This window comes from Nuphar pumila, chromosome 4, assembly GCF_984573655.1.
Source record: "Nuphar pumila chromosome 4, dmNupPumi1.hap1.1, whole genome shotgun sequence".
NCBI classification, from domain to species: domain Eukaryota; kingdom Viridiplantae; phylum Streptophyta; class Magnoliopsida; order Nymphaeales; family Nymphaeaceae; genus Nuphar; species Nuphar pumila.
The window spans coordinates 130,647,990-130,665,379 of record NC_143252.1 but is presented as its reverse complement, the minus strand read 5'-3'; the positions used below and the strand labels follow the sequence as shown (position 1 = coordinate 130,665,379).

At 38.1% G+C, this 17,390-nt stretch overlaps 1 protein-coding gene across 3 annotated transcripts in view; it reads right to left on the bottom strand.

Annotated features, from left to right (window-relative positions):
- Positions 1 to 17,390, bottom strand: part of LOC149841063 (uncharacterized) — a 50,803-nt gene that overhangs the window by 6,402 nt on the left and 27,011 nt on the right. For all 3 annotated transcript variants that reach the window (XM_090003567.1, XM_090003566.1, XM_090003565.1), the window contains exons 5-7: positions 6,183 to 6,371; positions 2,861 to 2,956; positions 2,611 to 2,776 (exon numbers count right to left, since the gene is read on the bottom strand). In XM_090003567.1, the coding sequence (XP_089859693.1) occupies positions 2,611 to 2,776; positions 2,861 to 2,956; positions 6,183 to 6,371 (451 nt within the window). The remainder of the gene's footprint in view (positions 1 to 2,610; positions 2,777 to 2,860; positions 2,957 to 6,182; positions 6,372 to 17,390) is intronic.

Sequence of the window (17,390 nt, the reverse complement as noted above, 5' to 3'; positions counted from 1 at the left end):
GTTTTTTTTACCTTAACCCACTTCTTTGGGTGAAAAAACAGTGAAAATGCACTCTTACTTGACGAACTCATGAAAGCTCTCTCCCCGGCGCAAAGATCGGCCCCCAAAATGATCTCACGACTCCTAGGATGTGTGGGAAGCTCTCCAGTAAGTCCTATACAAACGAAGGTTTCGACCCTCAAAAGCTCTTTAACCCAAAAACATAAAAAGCACGGTTATGCTCATTTTTAAATCTTGCATGTACTATATCGTACGATACGGGCCGTATTGTACAATACGGTATGATACGATGTTGTATCATATGATACATGTGATACATCTATGATACACACCCATATCGAAATACGAGAGTGCATCGTATCCATCTCTTGCATCGATATGTACCGTATCGTACGATACAGACAACATTGGGGCTATGTAACACAAACTCTTCTAACAAGACACCGCACCCATGTCACACTCGCACCCATGCGGGTGAGACACTTAGACACAGCGTCCTTTGTGTCAGGTGAAGACAACCACACTAAGGTCAATTTCTGTCCAAAAGTAGATTCGGTTAACCCTAACTAAGTCCAATTTTATCTACATAAATGCACACACATACACATAGTGTTAACTTAAAACTGTAAAAATTTATATGTATACCCTCCCCGCCCCCCTACACACAAGTTTTTTTCAAGTGCCATATCACAACATCCACACCCGCACCTATGTGACATAGCTATGGGGTGTTCCATTACGAATCACACTCGTATCGGTGTGTATGTTACAATGCACCCCTACATCTTAAGATACGGTATAAATGCGTCTTTTAGAGACGAATAGAGGTAATCAACTTTCTTTCTATTCTTCACTTTTGTTTAATCGTCTATTCTTTCATCTGTTCCTTTTCCTGATTTCATCACTTTTTCCTTCTTTCGAACTGATTCTTTTCATCTATTTCATTCTTTTCCTTTTCATGATCACCAAAATCACTTTGTTTTTAGACTCTTTGAAAAATTCTTTCCAACTTCCTTATTCAATAGGAAATATTATTTTTCCTTACCCTAAGTTTCTCTTCATGCTTTTCCTTCACCAAACAACCCTTTCATGATCCCATATTCAGAACCAGTCATTGCTGGGTGACCTTGGTATCATGTTATCATCGACAACAGAATCTTTCTCAATAATTGCACCGATATAGATTGGGGTTTCAGTATCGGCTGATTTATTGACCCTTAACACCATGGCCTAGAAAAGAAAAAACATGTGATTATTTTTTCTTTATTGACTATCAGTTGATTATTTTCTTTTGTTTTAGGGATGGTTTCTTCCTCTACCATCTTTTCCCTTTCATAAAGTCAATCTCAAAATGACCTCCTTCAATTACATCACATGAAAGAGAGTGCTTTTTACCTTATATAAGGCATATGAAATTAGCATATCACAGAGACAGTACTATGAGTGCACCTTCTGAACATATCACGACTCAAGAGACAGATCCAGACAACAATAAATACAAAGTCATTATTCAGAATCCTGCCTATGATGATTGGTTGTCTAAGGACAAGGTCCTCTTGGTTGGCATCTATGTCACATGGGTGCGGGTGCGGAGGTGCGGCACTTTCAAAAATCTTGGGTGCGGGGGTGCGGCAAAAAAAAAAAAAAAAATATATATATATATATATATATATAAAGACCAAAAGTTGGACATAAATGACCCTGGGTGTGGTCAACACACTCAGGGTCAGGTTGACTGCACCTAGTTGGCCGAGTCCCTGTGACATAGGTTGGCATAATTCTACACTTTCAGAGGATATATTAGTCCGAGCCTTTGATCTTTCCACTGTGCAAGAACTCTGGTGAATTGAAGAATTCTTATGCTCAGCACACGTAGTCTGATGCAGTTTACACATCATTTGTGACTTCAGTTTATGCTAAGCCTCTTTATCCTTCTTCCTCTGACTTACATTCTATGTTATTGCAAATCATGAATCATTGTTTCCAAGAATTATCTGACTTACATCCTCTGTCATTGGTTAGCATGAATCATTGTTTCCAAGTACGAGCAGTGGCAGCAATAGATGTAGTGTGTTCGTCATACTGTCTTACTTGCAGCCAATAACAATAGCATTCAAGGAGTAGCATGGAAAACGCCAAGCTGGTCATTTTAATAACTTTCAACAATCAAGGACACAGCCATTGTAAATTTGAAGGCTATGGTGGCTACATGTATAGTGTGGTTGTACACTTGTTTGATGAAATATTTCAAACACAAGTAATAAAAGAAACAGGCATTTAAAGGGAAGTGCTAAAATTGTCGGTTTCAGGACTTAACTAGAGTTAGGTGAACAAAAAAGTAACACAGGCGGTTGTATGACAAATACTAGAAAAGGAGGCACTTATCTTAAATACTTAAAAGCCTGAGGCGGCTAAACACAAATTCATAGATTAGGTGCTTAAGAGAAAACATACTTTGCATCAAAGATAGTTGGTAACACCAATGAATCTGAAATTTCTAAAATCTGATGGTAAGTAGAAACAAATTATGGTATATCAATAGATGGCAAAATCATGTATGCACACATAGGCAACTACTTGCAGGTTGCCTTACAGGTATCACCACTTTACCTATTAGAATCATAAATGTCTCCAACATAAAAATGAAGAATAGCTCCCATAGGATCGCGGGTATCAATTGGTGAATATCGCCTAACAGTACCAGCTACTCGTCCAGTTACTTCAGATTTCAAGTCATCTTCACATGCACCATTATTGTTATTTTTCTTGGATCTAACTGTTCAGATGCAACACAAAAGAAAATCAGGAAACACTCATAGATTGAAGTGTGGCATCACAGAAAAGGATGATAATCCAATACCTGTCCCAGGCCTGGGAGAAGAAAGAACAGCTACATCACCCTCTTTAAAAGTCCATTTGCATTCATGTGCTGGAAGAACTGTTACATCGTACCATCCTGTACCCCACAATTAGAAAATGTTATTTAAACCTTTTATGAAGAAGAAATGAATTGAATGTCTTTGACAATATGCAGCAACTCGGTTCCAGAAAACCTGATCTACAAGCAACTCTGCAGTTAGATTCTCAGCTGCAAGTTATTTCCCTCACCATGTTTCAAATAAATATAGTATAGTGGATGCAAATGTCATCTCAGAAAATGCATTAGCTAGCAAAAACAGCTAAAAGATCCAAAAAAAGCAATCTTCAATTTGTTGATACATCAACCAGAGTGTCTCCTAACAACAAACACACAACAATCAGGTTGACACATCATTTGTTCATAGACAAATAACTGAAAACCATGCATAACTATAAAGTTCATGAACTTGATAAAACTATACAATAAATTGTGTAATATATGTCAGATTTGTATATTGACATCAATTTGTTAGTAATCATTGTGTGCAGCTACTGAGACCAATTTCACAAGCCATACAAAATCACTGTCCCTGAAAAGCAATCTTCAAAAAGAGCAATTACCTTTCATGGATAACTAGTTCTTGTTTTATTTTCACATATCAACCTAAATGAATAAGCAAGATACATGAAGTAGGAAAATGAAATTAATTTCAATTTTTGCAAAATAACTACATCCACCACAGGTCTGAGACATAATGACGTATCATATGCTTCATGAAGACGTGCCAAAGATCTGTAAGGCATCAAGTCTTGGGAGACAGCAACTCACACTGTTCCAACAAGCTCATACCAAAAAAACTGGTTTTGAGGAACAATCTCAAACACTGTTATTTACCAAGTAGATCTGTAAGGCATCAAGTCTTGGGAGACAGCAACTCACACTGTTCCAACAAGCTCATATAAAAAAAAAACTGGTTTTGAGGAATAATCTCAAACACTGTTATTTACCAAGTGTTTCTCATGCGTGAGAATATACTCCTGATGCACCTTCAGACTGTGTATGTGCATGTCTAACAGCAACGTTTACAGAAAGCAATTCACAAAAGAATATAAGCAACAAGCCTTCACTAAGAATAAGAAGAAGAAGAAGAAACTGAATTTAGATTTTGTCAGTTACTAAATTATAGATAATTCATGATAACAGCTACATATAGGTTTTTCAATTTTTACTTCTTCTATGCAAGCATAGCTCTGGACCACGATCCCCTGCTCAAGAGGCTACAACTCAGGCCATTTACGGCAATAACATTTAACTCATACAAAAGAAGAGCTTAGGCGATCTAAGATATGCATTTAATATAATAACAAAACCCAAGTCACACGGACTCGGCTAAAAGGTCGACGCACCCGAGTCGCCCGTACCAGACACGGGTGCAGCTTCGAACATGGGGCGGACACGGTCAACGAAGTGTCAGACTCGGTCAATGCACTGGGGACGAGTCCGTCCACATTTTGGACTCTGTCAACTTTGACCAAGTCTATTTTTGTCCATTTATTAAAATTAATTTTGGACTCGGTCAACTTTGACCGAGCCTATTTTTGTCCATTTATGATTGTTATATATATATATATATATTTATTGTTATTATTGTTATATATATTTTGTCAACTTTGACAGGTCAACTTATTGCTTTAAAATTTACAATCTTATTATTGTTATATATATATATATATATATATATATATATTTAAATATATATATATAGCCATGTCCCCGTGTCCAAAAATTTTGAAATTGCTCCGTACCCGCACCATGTGACATAGAACAAAACTAATCCAAAATGATCCAATAAAAAATCTAGTGCAATTAAAGTAAATACTACTAAATAACACTTCATTCACAAATTACAGACATAACACAGGTGATAAAACAACGGCTATGGAACACCAAACGGATGTGATTTAAGCTGCTAATTTAGGAAAGCACAGCAGTAACTTCAAAGTAAATAGTTGAGGCAAGATATGCCATCATAAGCTGTCAAAGTTAAATTACAAATATAATGCCTACATTGGTAACACCTAGGTGAATGAAGAACAAGCTTCGTATAATTAAGCCAACAAAAACACGGGGAATAAAAAAAATGGACAATCTAGGAAACATGAGTAATTGAACACCCAAAGATTCTTAATTTTTTCACATCAAACAAACAGATTTTGAGCAAGATAATTTCAAATCCAATAATAGCCGCCTTTTGTATAAACATAAACCTATTTTGATATATATTGAAGATGCTAACTTACAAGGTCCTCTCTTAGAAAAATCATTAATTGTGTTACAGATCTATTCAACCATCAATTTAATTTATTTCAATCAACTAATAAATCAAAAGCATGTTTAATCATGGTATTAAATGTGCAGATCTATTATTGAATTCATATATCAATCAAACAATAGGCTAATGTTCACTTGAGCCAGCCGATGGAAACATTTATATATGTTAGAATTTCTGCATTATCAGCCTTACCCCGATAAAATAGATCTAAGGACGAAATAAAAAGTTCAAGTGATATGTTTGATCGCATACAATGTCCATGTTTTATAGTAGATGTTCACAAAGTTCACCAACTTTTAATACTGACAAGGTCTTAACACAATCCGACAACAGTATTAATACTGAATAGCATCAATGTGGCATTGCTGTTAAATTTATGAAATATGCAAGGACAAATAAAGAAGGTTCCAACTATTGGAAAAATACAACTGTTAATAGTTGTAGCTACAATTTTTCTACGTTTGCAAAAATGCCTTTCATGGTGCTGATAGCAATGCATTCAAAACAAACCACTATCACGCACTTTGTAGCTACAATTTTTCTACGTTTGCAAAAATGCCTTTCATGGTGCGGATAGCAATGCATTCAAAACAAACCACTATCATGCAATCACAGAAGTTCTAAAGGGCAGTTGAAGTTGATGAACTTATTAACGCACGCTATAAACCATGACCACTAACATCCACTTATTACCCAAAAAATCCATTGCTGGGGGTTAACAAGGTCATTAAAGAAGCCTACTAGTATATTCATAACTGCGATCACAGCCCACTTATTCAATTTTTCATACCTTCAAATATATAAAGTTTGATGTAACGTGAAATCAATACACCTGATCTTGAAACAAGAATAACATGCTATTTCTTGATGTTTATAAAAAAATGCTAGTTGGATCTCTATGGTATTGGCAATCATTTTAAACATTTTAATAAGTCAACACAAAATTCAGGGACATTAGATTCAGTTTAAGTTATGACTAATGAGAGATACCTCTTTCTCGCCTATCCACAACTTTTACACGAACCATTATGTGTGCATCTCTTGAAACTGTTTCAGTTAACTCCTCCCAAGTACTGTAAAGTTGAGCACGACACTCCTCGAAAAGTAAAGGCTCAAATACTCTGACATACTCCTCCACGGATTCAAACTGTCCTGGAACACACTGGAGCTCTGTCTCCGCTGGTATATAAAATATTGATCACATCAGTATAAATCCAGTCTTTTCCAAACAAATCACAAGATAAAACAAAAGAAGACTTGTAGTTCAATATGTTGCAACCTAATTCAAAGAACTGCATTCACTTGCTGAAGGTCTTCTTCGTGAAGCGTGTCAAAGACATGTTTCAAATATAGCAGGTATGTATCAAGTGAATATGCTATGTTAGTGAAGCACATAAGCAAGAGATACTTGCACATAAGACTCACATCAGAGTGGCGTAGCCAAGACAACATCATTTATAGAAAAGCAATCTCTCAAGTTGCAAATATGCATTCTGATCCGCATAGAATATATTGTGAACATATCAAGGTTGTCAAACTAGGAAGCGGAAGCGGGAAACGACACGGGAAGCGGAAGTGAGAAGTGAGACATTTTATTATAGGAAGGGGGAAGCCAAGTATCAATTTGAAAGCGAAATACGAATAAAAAATTAAGCAATATGGTAACTGAATAGGAATCGAACACTAAACAAATAAAAACTAAAATAAAATTGATCATTCTTATGTTACATGATTTTTAAGTAAAAGAGTTAAATTTTTGTTAAAATCTAACAATGATGGTTACCAATTTAGAGAAAGTACATGGGAAGTGAGTGGAAGCATGAGAGAAAATACATGAAAAACATGAAAAGAAATGTGAGAAAAGTATACAGGAAGCATAGACCATGTGTGTGGGAAGCATAGAAGAAGCGTGGGGTAATCGAGATTCCCATGAGGTTTCGGAAGCGAGGAGTATCGCACTTTCGAAGCGAGAGTTTTCGGGAAGCACGCTTCCCACCTACCTAAGAAGCTTCCGGTAACTTTGGTACATATTCATCCTTGGTAGAAAATGAACAGTTTTAAATACACAACTAACTGGCGATGTGCTCCACAAATATCCATGGGTGACAGGTGGGTCTATGAACACCATGTTGTTAAGTTGTAACATATATATATAGTATTTATGATGTAATAGGAAACACCCATTAGGGGTATTTCAGTCTTTTCATAGTATTGTAATAGGCTGTACCCAATAGGGGCACAATGGTCATCTTGTAATTTTTCCTTTCATTTTTATAATTTAGTAAATAGGTTTTGGGTTGAGGGCATTTAAGTCAAAGATCCATAGAAGCGTCGGAACCTCCCCAACGGCTCTATTTATGGCCGTTGAGGAGGTCCCAATGTCCCTATGTGTGGCTTATTTTGTGTATAAATAGGGGTGTTCCCCCTCTTGTATTGTTAATGTTTTCCTAAGAATTCTAATTCCTTTGTGAGTTTTATTATGAATGAAATATTATTATTTTAATATTGTTGTTCTTCCTCTTGTGCCTTAATGCATGGTATTGCCCATAGTGGCTGTATTGCCTATGTTGGCACTTTGTATTGTTCCTTAGTGGACTTGTGCATGTGTAATTTTTGTTTGTCATTGAAAGCTCTTTGAGGCTCTTGTTTTGTTTTTCTGCATATTTCATTACATGGTATCAGAGCCAAGAAAATTTTCTTGGTATTTTGCCTTTTCAGATCTTGAGATTTTTGGGTGAGAGTCCGTGCTTCGTGAAGGAATAGTGATTGATGTATGGCTCGAATTCAAGGGATATCTTGACCGGTATGTATCTTAAAGCTTTATATATATAATTATCTTTTGAAGTTGTCTATCTCATGCTTTATGCATGAGAAAAACACTTGTTTTTCTTATATGTGAAAAATTATTTGTTATTTCTTAAAACCCTTCTTGTGAAATTTCTGTTGTTTTTGTTTATTAGTAAATGATTGGTTTTTTCTTGAAATCCCTTGGGTATATGGGGTTATGTGTTAAAATTTGTGTCTCTTTTAAACTTGTTAGATTAAAATTGCATTTGTATTTGTGTTAATTTATTAAAATGCTTTCATAAGGATTTTGTGAAATAATATTTACGCATGTGAATGCTTTTATAAATCCTTTTAATGTGTAAGTATGTGGTCTAATTTTTTTTGAAGTTTGTGTGTTCTTGACACTTAGATACTTTATTTGAACATTTTGAGGTTATAAGTATCAAAACATGTTATGTATGATTTCAAATTTATTAAGTTTTTTTTATCCTTATATTCGACATTGATGACCTCATATTAGTGTTATTTCTTTATTACTAAATATCTTAAAATGGTTTGAAATATTTATTTTAATAATGGTTTCGTGTGATTTTCACAAGTATCATTATATGAGATTTTGTTTAACTCGTGTACTCTTACATGCTATCCTATATCACATAGGTGTGGGTGCAGGTATGGGTGCGAGTGCAAAACTATTAAAAAAAGAAATCTGAGGTAACAGCTGTTATTGATTTAAATTTCAAAAGGAAAAACATTAAAGGCAGGCAGGCTATAGCTGGTTGAGGACGACAAGTGTCAAAATTGATGTGACATTACAAGGGCCATGTATCTTCCTTCCCTTGATAACTTTTTTTTAGATAACTCTCTCTCTCTCTCTCTCTCTCTCTCTCTCTCTCTCTCTCTCTCTCTCTCTCTCTCTCTCTCGTGACGTGTTTGTCACACCAGGTGTTGCACTCTCGACGCAGGTGCGAGGGGCCTTTTGTCGAGTCTGTGTGATTTAGATGGTATCATATGTGGTTGGTGTTAAAATGTATACTCAAAAACCCTATTGTAAGTATAAATATATATACTTATATACATAGAGATACGTATACATATGTTATATGTATACATATCTCTATATATAAGTATATATATTTATACATTTTCCCCTTTTTTACCCGAAAAGGGTATTTTAGTCCTTTTACTGTTTTGCGCATATTCCAATTGGAATATGTTGTAACTTTTTTCTTTATTTTTTAATTTCTTTATTTTTTATTTTTTTCCTTTTTGTAATTTCAAAAAGGTGCCTTGGGGGTCTCCCCAATAGAGTCGTTGGGGAGCCCCCAACGGTCACAATTGTGACCGTTGGGAGCTCCCCAACGACTCCTTTGGGGAGCCCCCTTGCACCTCCCATTTCTTGTATAAATAGGGGTGTTCCCCCTTGTAAATTCTTAAGCTTGAGAGTCTCAAGCATTTCCTCTTTTTTATGAAACACATGCATTATTGCATGTTTATTATTTTTACGCTTTTCGCGTATTGTGTTCAAGTGTTGTGAGAGTGCTTTTGTGCACTTCTTTTATAAAGTTTTTATGCTTGTTTATGTATTGTCTCTTCGTAGACAATTTTACATGGTATCAGAGCTCGGTTGGTGATTAAGGATCGTGGGATTCTTCTTTTTTCGAGTGCCTCGAAAACCGTGCCTTCGGATTCTTGGAAGTTGAAGTGGTGGATCTTGCTTCTCAAATATTTTAGAAGGAGCTTGTGCAAGCTAGAAGTTGAAACATTGTGTTGGTACGCCTCCTTCTCTTTTTCTTTACTCCTTAATGGGTGAAAAAGAGTCTCACTTCGCCCTTGGCTTCAAGTTGAATGGGTCCAACTACCATATTTGGGCCGGGAACATGGAGGCTCACATAAAAGGTAAAGGATTATGGGGTTATGTGCAAGGCTCTATTCCGGAACCGGAACCCAAAATAACCGTGATGGACGGAAATGAAATCAAGGTTCTTGAGGGAGAGGAAAGGGTCAAAGCTCTTGAAGAATACTCCAAGAAGCACGACGAATGGGAAATGAAGAACTTCAAGATTCTTTCTTGGTTCTTCGCATCCGTCGAAACAAAGATTAATGCCAACATTATCAAGTTCAAGAAAGCATCCGAAGCTTGGCATTATCTCGAGAAAATGTATACATCAAGAGATCTATCCCATAAGTATTACCTTCAAAAGAAGGCCCTCTCCCTTACTCAAGGTGAAATGTCCATTAGGGAATATTATGCCGACCTCTCCTCCATTTGGGATGAGCTCTCCATGCTTGAACCAAAATGGAGTGGAGAGGCAATTGAACTCCGCCACAAGCAACTTGAAGAAGATCGGTTCTTCAATTTTTTGAATGGGTTAAGACCGGAATTTGAGCAAATAAGGTCATCTCTTCTTTCCTCATTTTCTCCTCCATCTCTTGAAGATGTTCTCACCAAATTAAGTGGTGAGGAAACTCGTATGAGCTTATGTAAACAAGGATCAAATGTTCTTGTGGTTCCTTGTAATCATGAAGAAAACAATGAGGTCAATGTCGTATCAAGACTCGGAAATAATGTAAAGACCTATCGTCCTCCTCATTTCAAATTCCAAAATCAAGGAGGAGATGGTGGACAAAGAGGAAAAAGAGACTATAACAAGACTATTTGTCACTTTTGTAAGGAACCGGGGCATATCAAGCTCGTATGTCCCAAATGGAAGAGGCTTCTCGCTATGGCCACCACCGGTGTACCACAAAAGCAAGAGGCATCATCAAGTGGGTCACTCTCGTTGAATCAAATAGTGGAAGCACTTCAACCTCTTCTCAAGGGAGCTACATCCGGTGCCGCCGTGTCTACCTCTTCCATTCCAGGTAAAGTCTCTTGGCTTTTGGACTCAGGTGCATCTTTTCATATGTCCCCAAACATGTTTTCACTTTCCGATTTTTCAAAAAATGTTTCTCCATCCTTTGTTTCCACTGCGGATGGAACCTCTCTTGAAATTAAAGGAATAGGTAATTTTGAAAATCAAAGTTTTTCCATTCCAAAAATTAGATTTATACCTAAACTTAACTTAAACCTTCTCTCTGTTTCTCAACTCTCAGACCATGGATGCGATATTAAATTTTCATGTGACAAATGTTTAATACAGGATCGCCGGTCCGGGAAATTGATTGGGGAAGGCTTTAGAAAAGGAGACTTATACTATATGGAATCTCTCCAAGTTCCAAAATCATTTTGTAATGTTGCCCGGAACAAAGATATAAACATATGGCACAAAAGACTTGGTCATCCTAATGCCACCAAGTTATCTTATTTACATTTTGCGAAGGATTTATGTAAAAGTTCATTTTCCTGTAATGATTGTATTCTCGGAAAAATGCAAAGTTTACCGTTTAAGCAAAGAACTATGTTCTCATCTAAGACCTTCGAAATTGTTCATTCCGATGTTTGGGGACCCGCACCTGTTGTTTCAAAAGGAGGTTTTTCTTACTATGTTATTTTTGTGGATGATTTCTCCCGATATTCATGGATCTATTTCCTAAAGTACAAACATGAAGTTTTTACATGTTTTAAAACCTTCCATTTAATGATCAAGAATCAATTCAATAGTAATATAAAAATTTTTAGAAGTGACTCTGGAGGAGAATATCTCTCCAACCAATTTAAAACATATCTTGAGGATCACGGAATTATTCATCAAAGGTCTTGTCCTAAAACCCCTCAACAGAATGGATTGGCCGAAAGAAAACATAGGCATATCATTGAGACCACTAGGACCCTGCTTATTTCTCAAAATATTCCTAAGAACTTTTGGGTTGAAGCAGCCCACGCTTCTGTTTATCTGATAAACCGCTTACCATCTAGGATATTAGGAAAAATATCCCCTTTTGAGATCTTATATAAACTTGAACCTGATTATAATAGGTTACGTGTTTTTTGGTGTAAATGTTTTATTCTTACGGATAAAAATGACAAGCTCTCTCCCAAAGCTATCCCCTGCGCCTTTCTTGGGTATTCCGAAACTCAAAAAGGATTTCGTTGCTATGATCTTCGAGGAGATAAGTTATATGTTTCTAGAAATATAACGTTCTTAGAAAATGAGAGTGGATTTGAAAAAAATGTTTCTCAACAAGAAAATTTTGATTACTCATTCCTTTTTGATTTATTGGCTAGTAATGATGATATATCTAGTGATGATGATGTATCATCAAATCACGATGAGGAAATTGATGGTGATGTCGAAGAACATAACCCTCTCAATGATCAAGAAAACAGGTTTTTAAGTGATCCGATAACCTACTCCCGTAGGAACCAAGACACCTTTAGAAGTGCCATTGACCAATATAGTGAGCTTGTACCTACTCTCGATCACAGGAGATCTGAGAGGAATAGGAGACCGCCAACTCGTTTTGTCTCTTTTGATTCTTTTTCACCCCGGTATAGGGCTTGTCTTAGTGCCATTCACTCTTATTTTGAGCCAAAAAATTTTGAAGAAGCTAAAAAATGTATAGAATGGCAAGAAGCCATGCAAAAAGAACTTAGTGCTGTCAAAAGTGCTGAAACTTGGGATTTCCAAACCCTACCCATAGGAAAGAAAACTATAGGTTGCCGATGGGTTTTTAAAGTTAAAACTAAAAGCGACGGATCCCTGGAAAGGTATAAAGCGCGCTTAGTTGCAAAAGGATATGGGCAAGAGTATAGAATTGATTATGAAGAAACTTTTGCTCCTGTAGCCCGAATGGTTACAGTTAGATGTCTCATTACCATTGCATCTATTAAAAATTGGAATATTTTTCAAATGGATGTGAAAAATGCTTTTTTAAATGGAGAACTTAACGAAGAAGTGTATATGGAAGCCCCACCAGGCATGACGATTCCTAAAGATAAAGTTCTTCGTCTTCGAAAGGCTCTTTATGGTTTGAAACAGGCCCCCAAAGCCTGGTATGACAGATTTACCAGTGTAATGCTAGAAAATGGTTTCTCCTCATGTTATACTGACACTGCTTTATTTACTAGGAAATCTAAAGCAGGGATTGTAATATTGTTACTATATGTTGATGACATGTTAATTACAGGTGATGATGTTCAAGGAGTCAAGGGTATTAAGTCCGTCTTGACTTCAAAATTTGAGATGTCAGACTTAGGTTTTCTGACATATTTTCTTGGAATTGAGGTTGCTTATTCGCAACGTGGTTATTTTCTATCTCAGTCTAAACTTGCTTGTGAGATTATTGACAGATCAGGAATCTCTGATGACAAAGTATGCGAAACTCCTGAAGTTGTGGGAGCCAAAATGAAGATTGACGATGGTGTCCCTCTAACCGATCCTACTCCCTACAGGCAGTTGGTAGGTTCTTTAATGTATCTTAGCATTACTCGACCTGATTTGTCACATGCTATACACATCGCCAGTCAGTTCCAGCATGCTCCCACAACCGTTCATATGAGTGCTGTGCTTCGCATTATCAGATACTTGAAGGGAACGGTGAATAAGGGAGTATTCCTATCCTCTTCTTCTGAATTAAAATTGCTTGCTTATACTGACTCAGATTGGGGAGGTGACCCTAGTAACCGTCACTCCACCACTGGCTTTTGTATTTTCTTAGGAGAATCTTTGATCTCATGGCGATGTAAAAAGCAACAGAAGGTCTCATTATCATCCACTGAAGCCGAATACAGAGCCATGGCATCTACCACCATGGAAATAGTATAGATTAGACGCATTTTGGAAGATATGGGAGTAGTTGTCAAAGAACCAACAAAGCTTTGCTGTGACAATAAAAGTGCAATTTACATTGCCAAGAACCACACCTTTCACGAGCGAACAAAGCATATAGAGATGGACTGCCATTATGTCAGAGAAGAATACTTGAAGAAGGTCATTGATCTACCATACGTGACGTCTGAGTATCAACTTGCGGACTTCTTCACAAAAGCACTTTGTTCGCCTAGATTTCATTTCCTCCTTGACAAACTTGCGGTTATCACACCGTAAGTTTGAGGGGGGTGTTAAAATGTATACTCAAAAACCCTATTGTAAGTATAAATATATATACTTATATACATAGAGATACGTATACATATGTTATATGTATACATATCTCTATATATAAGTATATATATTTATACATTTTCCCCTTTTTTACCCAAAAAGGGTATTTTAGTCCTTTTACTGTTTTGCGCATATTCCAATTGGAATATGTTGTAACTTTTTTCTTTATTTTTTAATTTCTTTATTTTTTATTTTTTTCCTTTTTGTAATTTCAAAAAGGTGCCTTGGGGGTCTCCCCAATAGAGTCGTTGGGGAGCCCCCAACGGTCACAATTGTGACCGTTGGGAGCTCCCCAACGACTCCTTTGGGGAGCCCCCTTGCACCTCCCATTTCTTGTATAAATAGGGGTGTTCCCCCTTGTAAATTCTTAAGCTTGAGAGTCTCAAGCATTTCCTCTTTTTTATGAAACACATGCATTATTGCATGTTTATTATTTTTACGCTTTTCGCGTATTGTGTTCAAGTGTTGTGAGAGTGCTTTTGTGCACTTCTTTTATAAAGTTTTTATGCTTGTTTATGTATTGTCTCTTCGTAGACAATTTTACAGTTGGGTATTAGTGATCATGGATACCTTGTTATAAATTTGAATACTTGATCTTTGTGCACTTATGATAGTCATTCCTTGTTATAAATTTGAATACTTGATCTTTATGCACTTATGATAGTCTTTCCATACCCATTGATGAATGAGTTTGTTTATTTGTGCATAAGGTTTTGAGAATGATTTCTTTATGCATAACTTGTTTTTTATGGCTAGTATGCACTCATTCTTGTGAATTTTACATCATGTTACCTCACATGAGTTCCAAGTATTATGCTTATTTCATGCTTGTGATATTCAATAAACTATTTTTTTATATTGTAAGCCCGCTTGTATGTACCCCTTTGTGGGTTCTTGTGAGTGTGTTCATTAGGGTATGTTTGATGGCTCGGCCCGTGCATCACACGGGACGAAAAAGACGTCGAGAACAACATTTTTAACAAACATTGGACGCAGCGTGTTCAACACGTCTGCCGCGTTCACAGCGTTCATTAACATATGTTACTTTCGATCCACTTCCCCCCATGTTACAAAAAGAACAAAAACTAAGGGAACCAAGTTAAAAAAAAAATTTACCTCGACCGGTCGATGAACAATCGGGTTTACCCAACGTCCCGACTGGCCAAAGCCACTCCGGCAGGCAGAGTGGCCAGTGCCGCCGAAGGCACCGACGGCACCACCAACACGAAGTCTCAGCTCTACAACTCTTTGTATCGGCCCTCCAGATCTCCACCCTCAACAATGATCTCGGCCGACGAGTGCTTTCTCAACGGCAAGATCCGGTCGATGCACCCCCAGAGGCTTGAGCCATTGCTCGATGTTGACACCCCAGCCCATGACGACCCTTCTGATCCAGGGTTTCTGGCTGGCGAGGACGCCCTACGCGACCGAGATTTCCGAACCAAGAACTGGTCGATCCACTGGCAGACGCGATCTCTCTCGTTGCTCCGAAGTTCCAAGCCCATATGGCCGAATTTCCTACCAAAGGCGGAGGAAGAGCTGAAACCAGATCTGTCGCCAGTGGTAGTTGTGGCGAAGTGGAACTCGAGGTGGTGGATGATCCTCAAGTATTTCCTCTATCACAGCAAGAGTGAAGGCAGAGGGTATATGAAGGAAAAGCTCTCTTGGTCAACCCCTTCCAACAAGGAGAAGGAGAAGGAGAAAGAAAAGGAGAAGAAGGTATCATCGACAATCGCAGCCGAAACAGATAAGAAGAAGGGTTTCGAAGGGAATGGCACCGGGAAGCGATGGATTACAATGTCGTCGACGCACAGGCTGCACTATACGGCGAAGAGGGCGCAGATGGAGGAAATGAGAAAGAAGACGTTCCTGCGGTACCGGTAGGGGCTGCTAGGGTGCTTGGGGTTTAGCTCCAGTAGCTACTCAATGGTGAACAGCTTCACCAAGGACCTCCACCACCACCATCCTGTTGTGTCCAGGTGAGCGGCGGGGAGCCCCTCCTCCTTCGGTCAGACTTCTCCGTATCGGCCCTCCATATCTCCACCCTCAACGTCACGAGCGATTGTCTGCACATTGTTATCAAATGAACATTTGGAACATAGCATCTGAGTACGGTCCAAACAAACGTTGGACTTGGAACAGTTGTTACGGAACGAACAGAACCAATGTTTTGTTCCGTCTTTTTTGTTCGACAAGCCATCAAACATACCTTTAAAGAACACCTTTGTGTTTGTTCACTTGATATTGGTGGACATTTGGGTTCGTGATTAAAGGCTTGTCATTGCGATTTTTCCTAGCCCTTTGTGGGTGTTGTAAGTGTAGCTTTGTGGTTCACTCTTGTCCTTGTTCATTTTGTATCTATTGATAGACATTCATGTTAAAGACTATTGGTGGACATATTATCTTATCATATGATTACATTTATTGCATATTTTTTCTAAATTTATTTGAGAGTCTCACTTAATTTGAATTTTTTGAATCGGTTCTTGTTCCTTGGAATGTGTCTTTCAAGGTCACTCTTCTTTTTATACATCCATTATTATTTATTTGGCCTTATAGAGGTGGGTTGCTTGCACTTCTATGTTGTGGACCCAGAGTTAGTTGTTGAGGTGAGTTACGTGTGCATCTTTGTCTTCTTGTTAGAATAAAGTGCCCTGACTAATAGTTGATTGACCTCCGGTTCTATGAGTATGTTGTATCGCTCATTTATTTTTTGTGTACCTCGATATTGTAGAGCTAGAGTTAGTTGTTTAGGTGAGTTATGTGAAAATGGTGGTCTTCTAGAAAGAACACGAATCTCTCAAAAGAATGTTTATTAAAGACACTTCAAACAAAACCCATAAAAGGGTATAAATCTAAGTAACAGGGACTCGGCAAAGCAAGTGTCGCACCTGCGTCGATGCGACGCGACACGGGTGCGGGTGCGGCACCGGGTGCGGTCAACACGACCCTGGGTGCGATCAACGCACCCAGGGTCGTTTTCATCCACATTTCGGACGTTAAAAAAAATGATGAAAAGGAGTGATTAGGGCAAAAAAAATTGCCCAAATCACTCCTCTCCCACGCAACTAAGCTCGAGCCCTCTCCTCCTGACGCCACCTCCTAAGCTCCTCCTCTCCCTCATCGCAAGTACGTCCCTCTCGCTCTCTGCTTGTGTCGGCAGGGGAGGGGCTGAGCCCCCCTGTGCCCACTCTTTCTCTTGTTGGGTCGGCACGGGAGGGGCCGAGCCCCCCTCTCGCTCTCTTGTTGGATTGGCAGGGGAGGGGTTGAGCCCCCCTGCTCCCTTTGTTTTCAGCAGAAGAAGGGCGACCCCCCCCCTCTCGCTCTCTTGTTGGGTCGGTGCAGGGGAGGGGCCGAGCCCCTC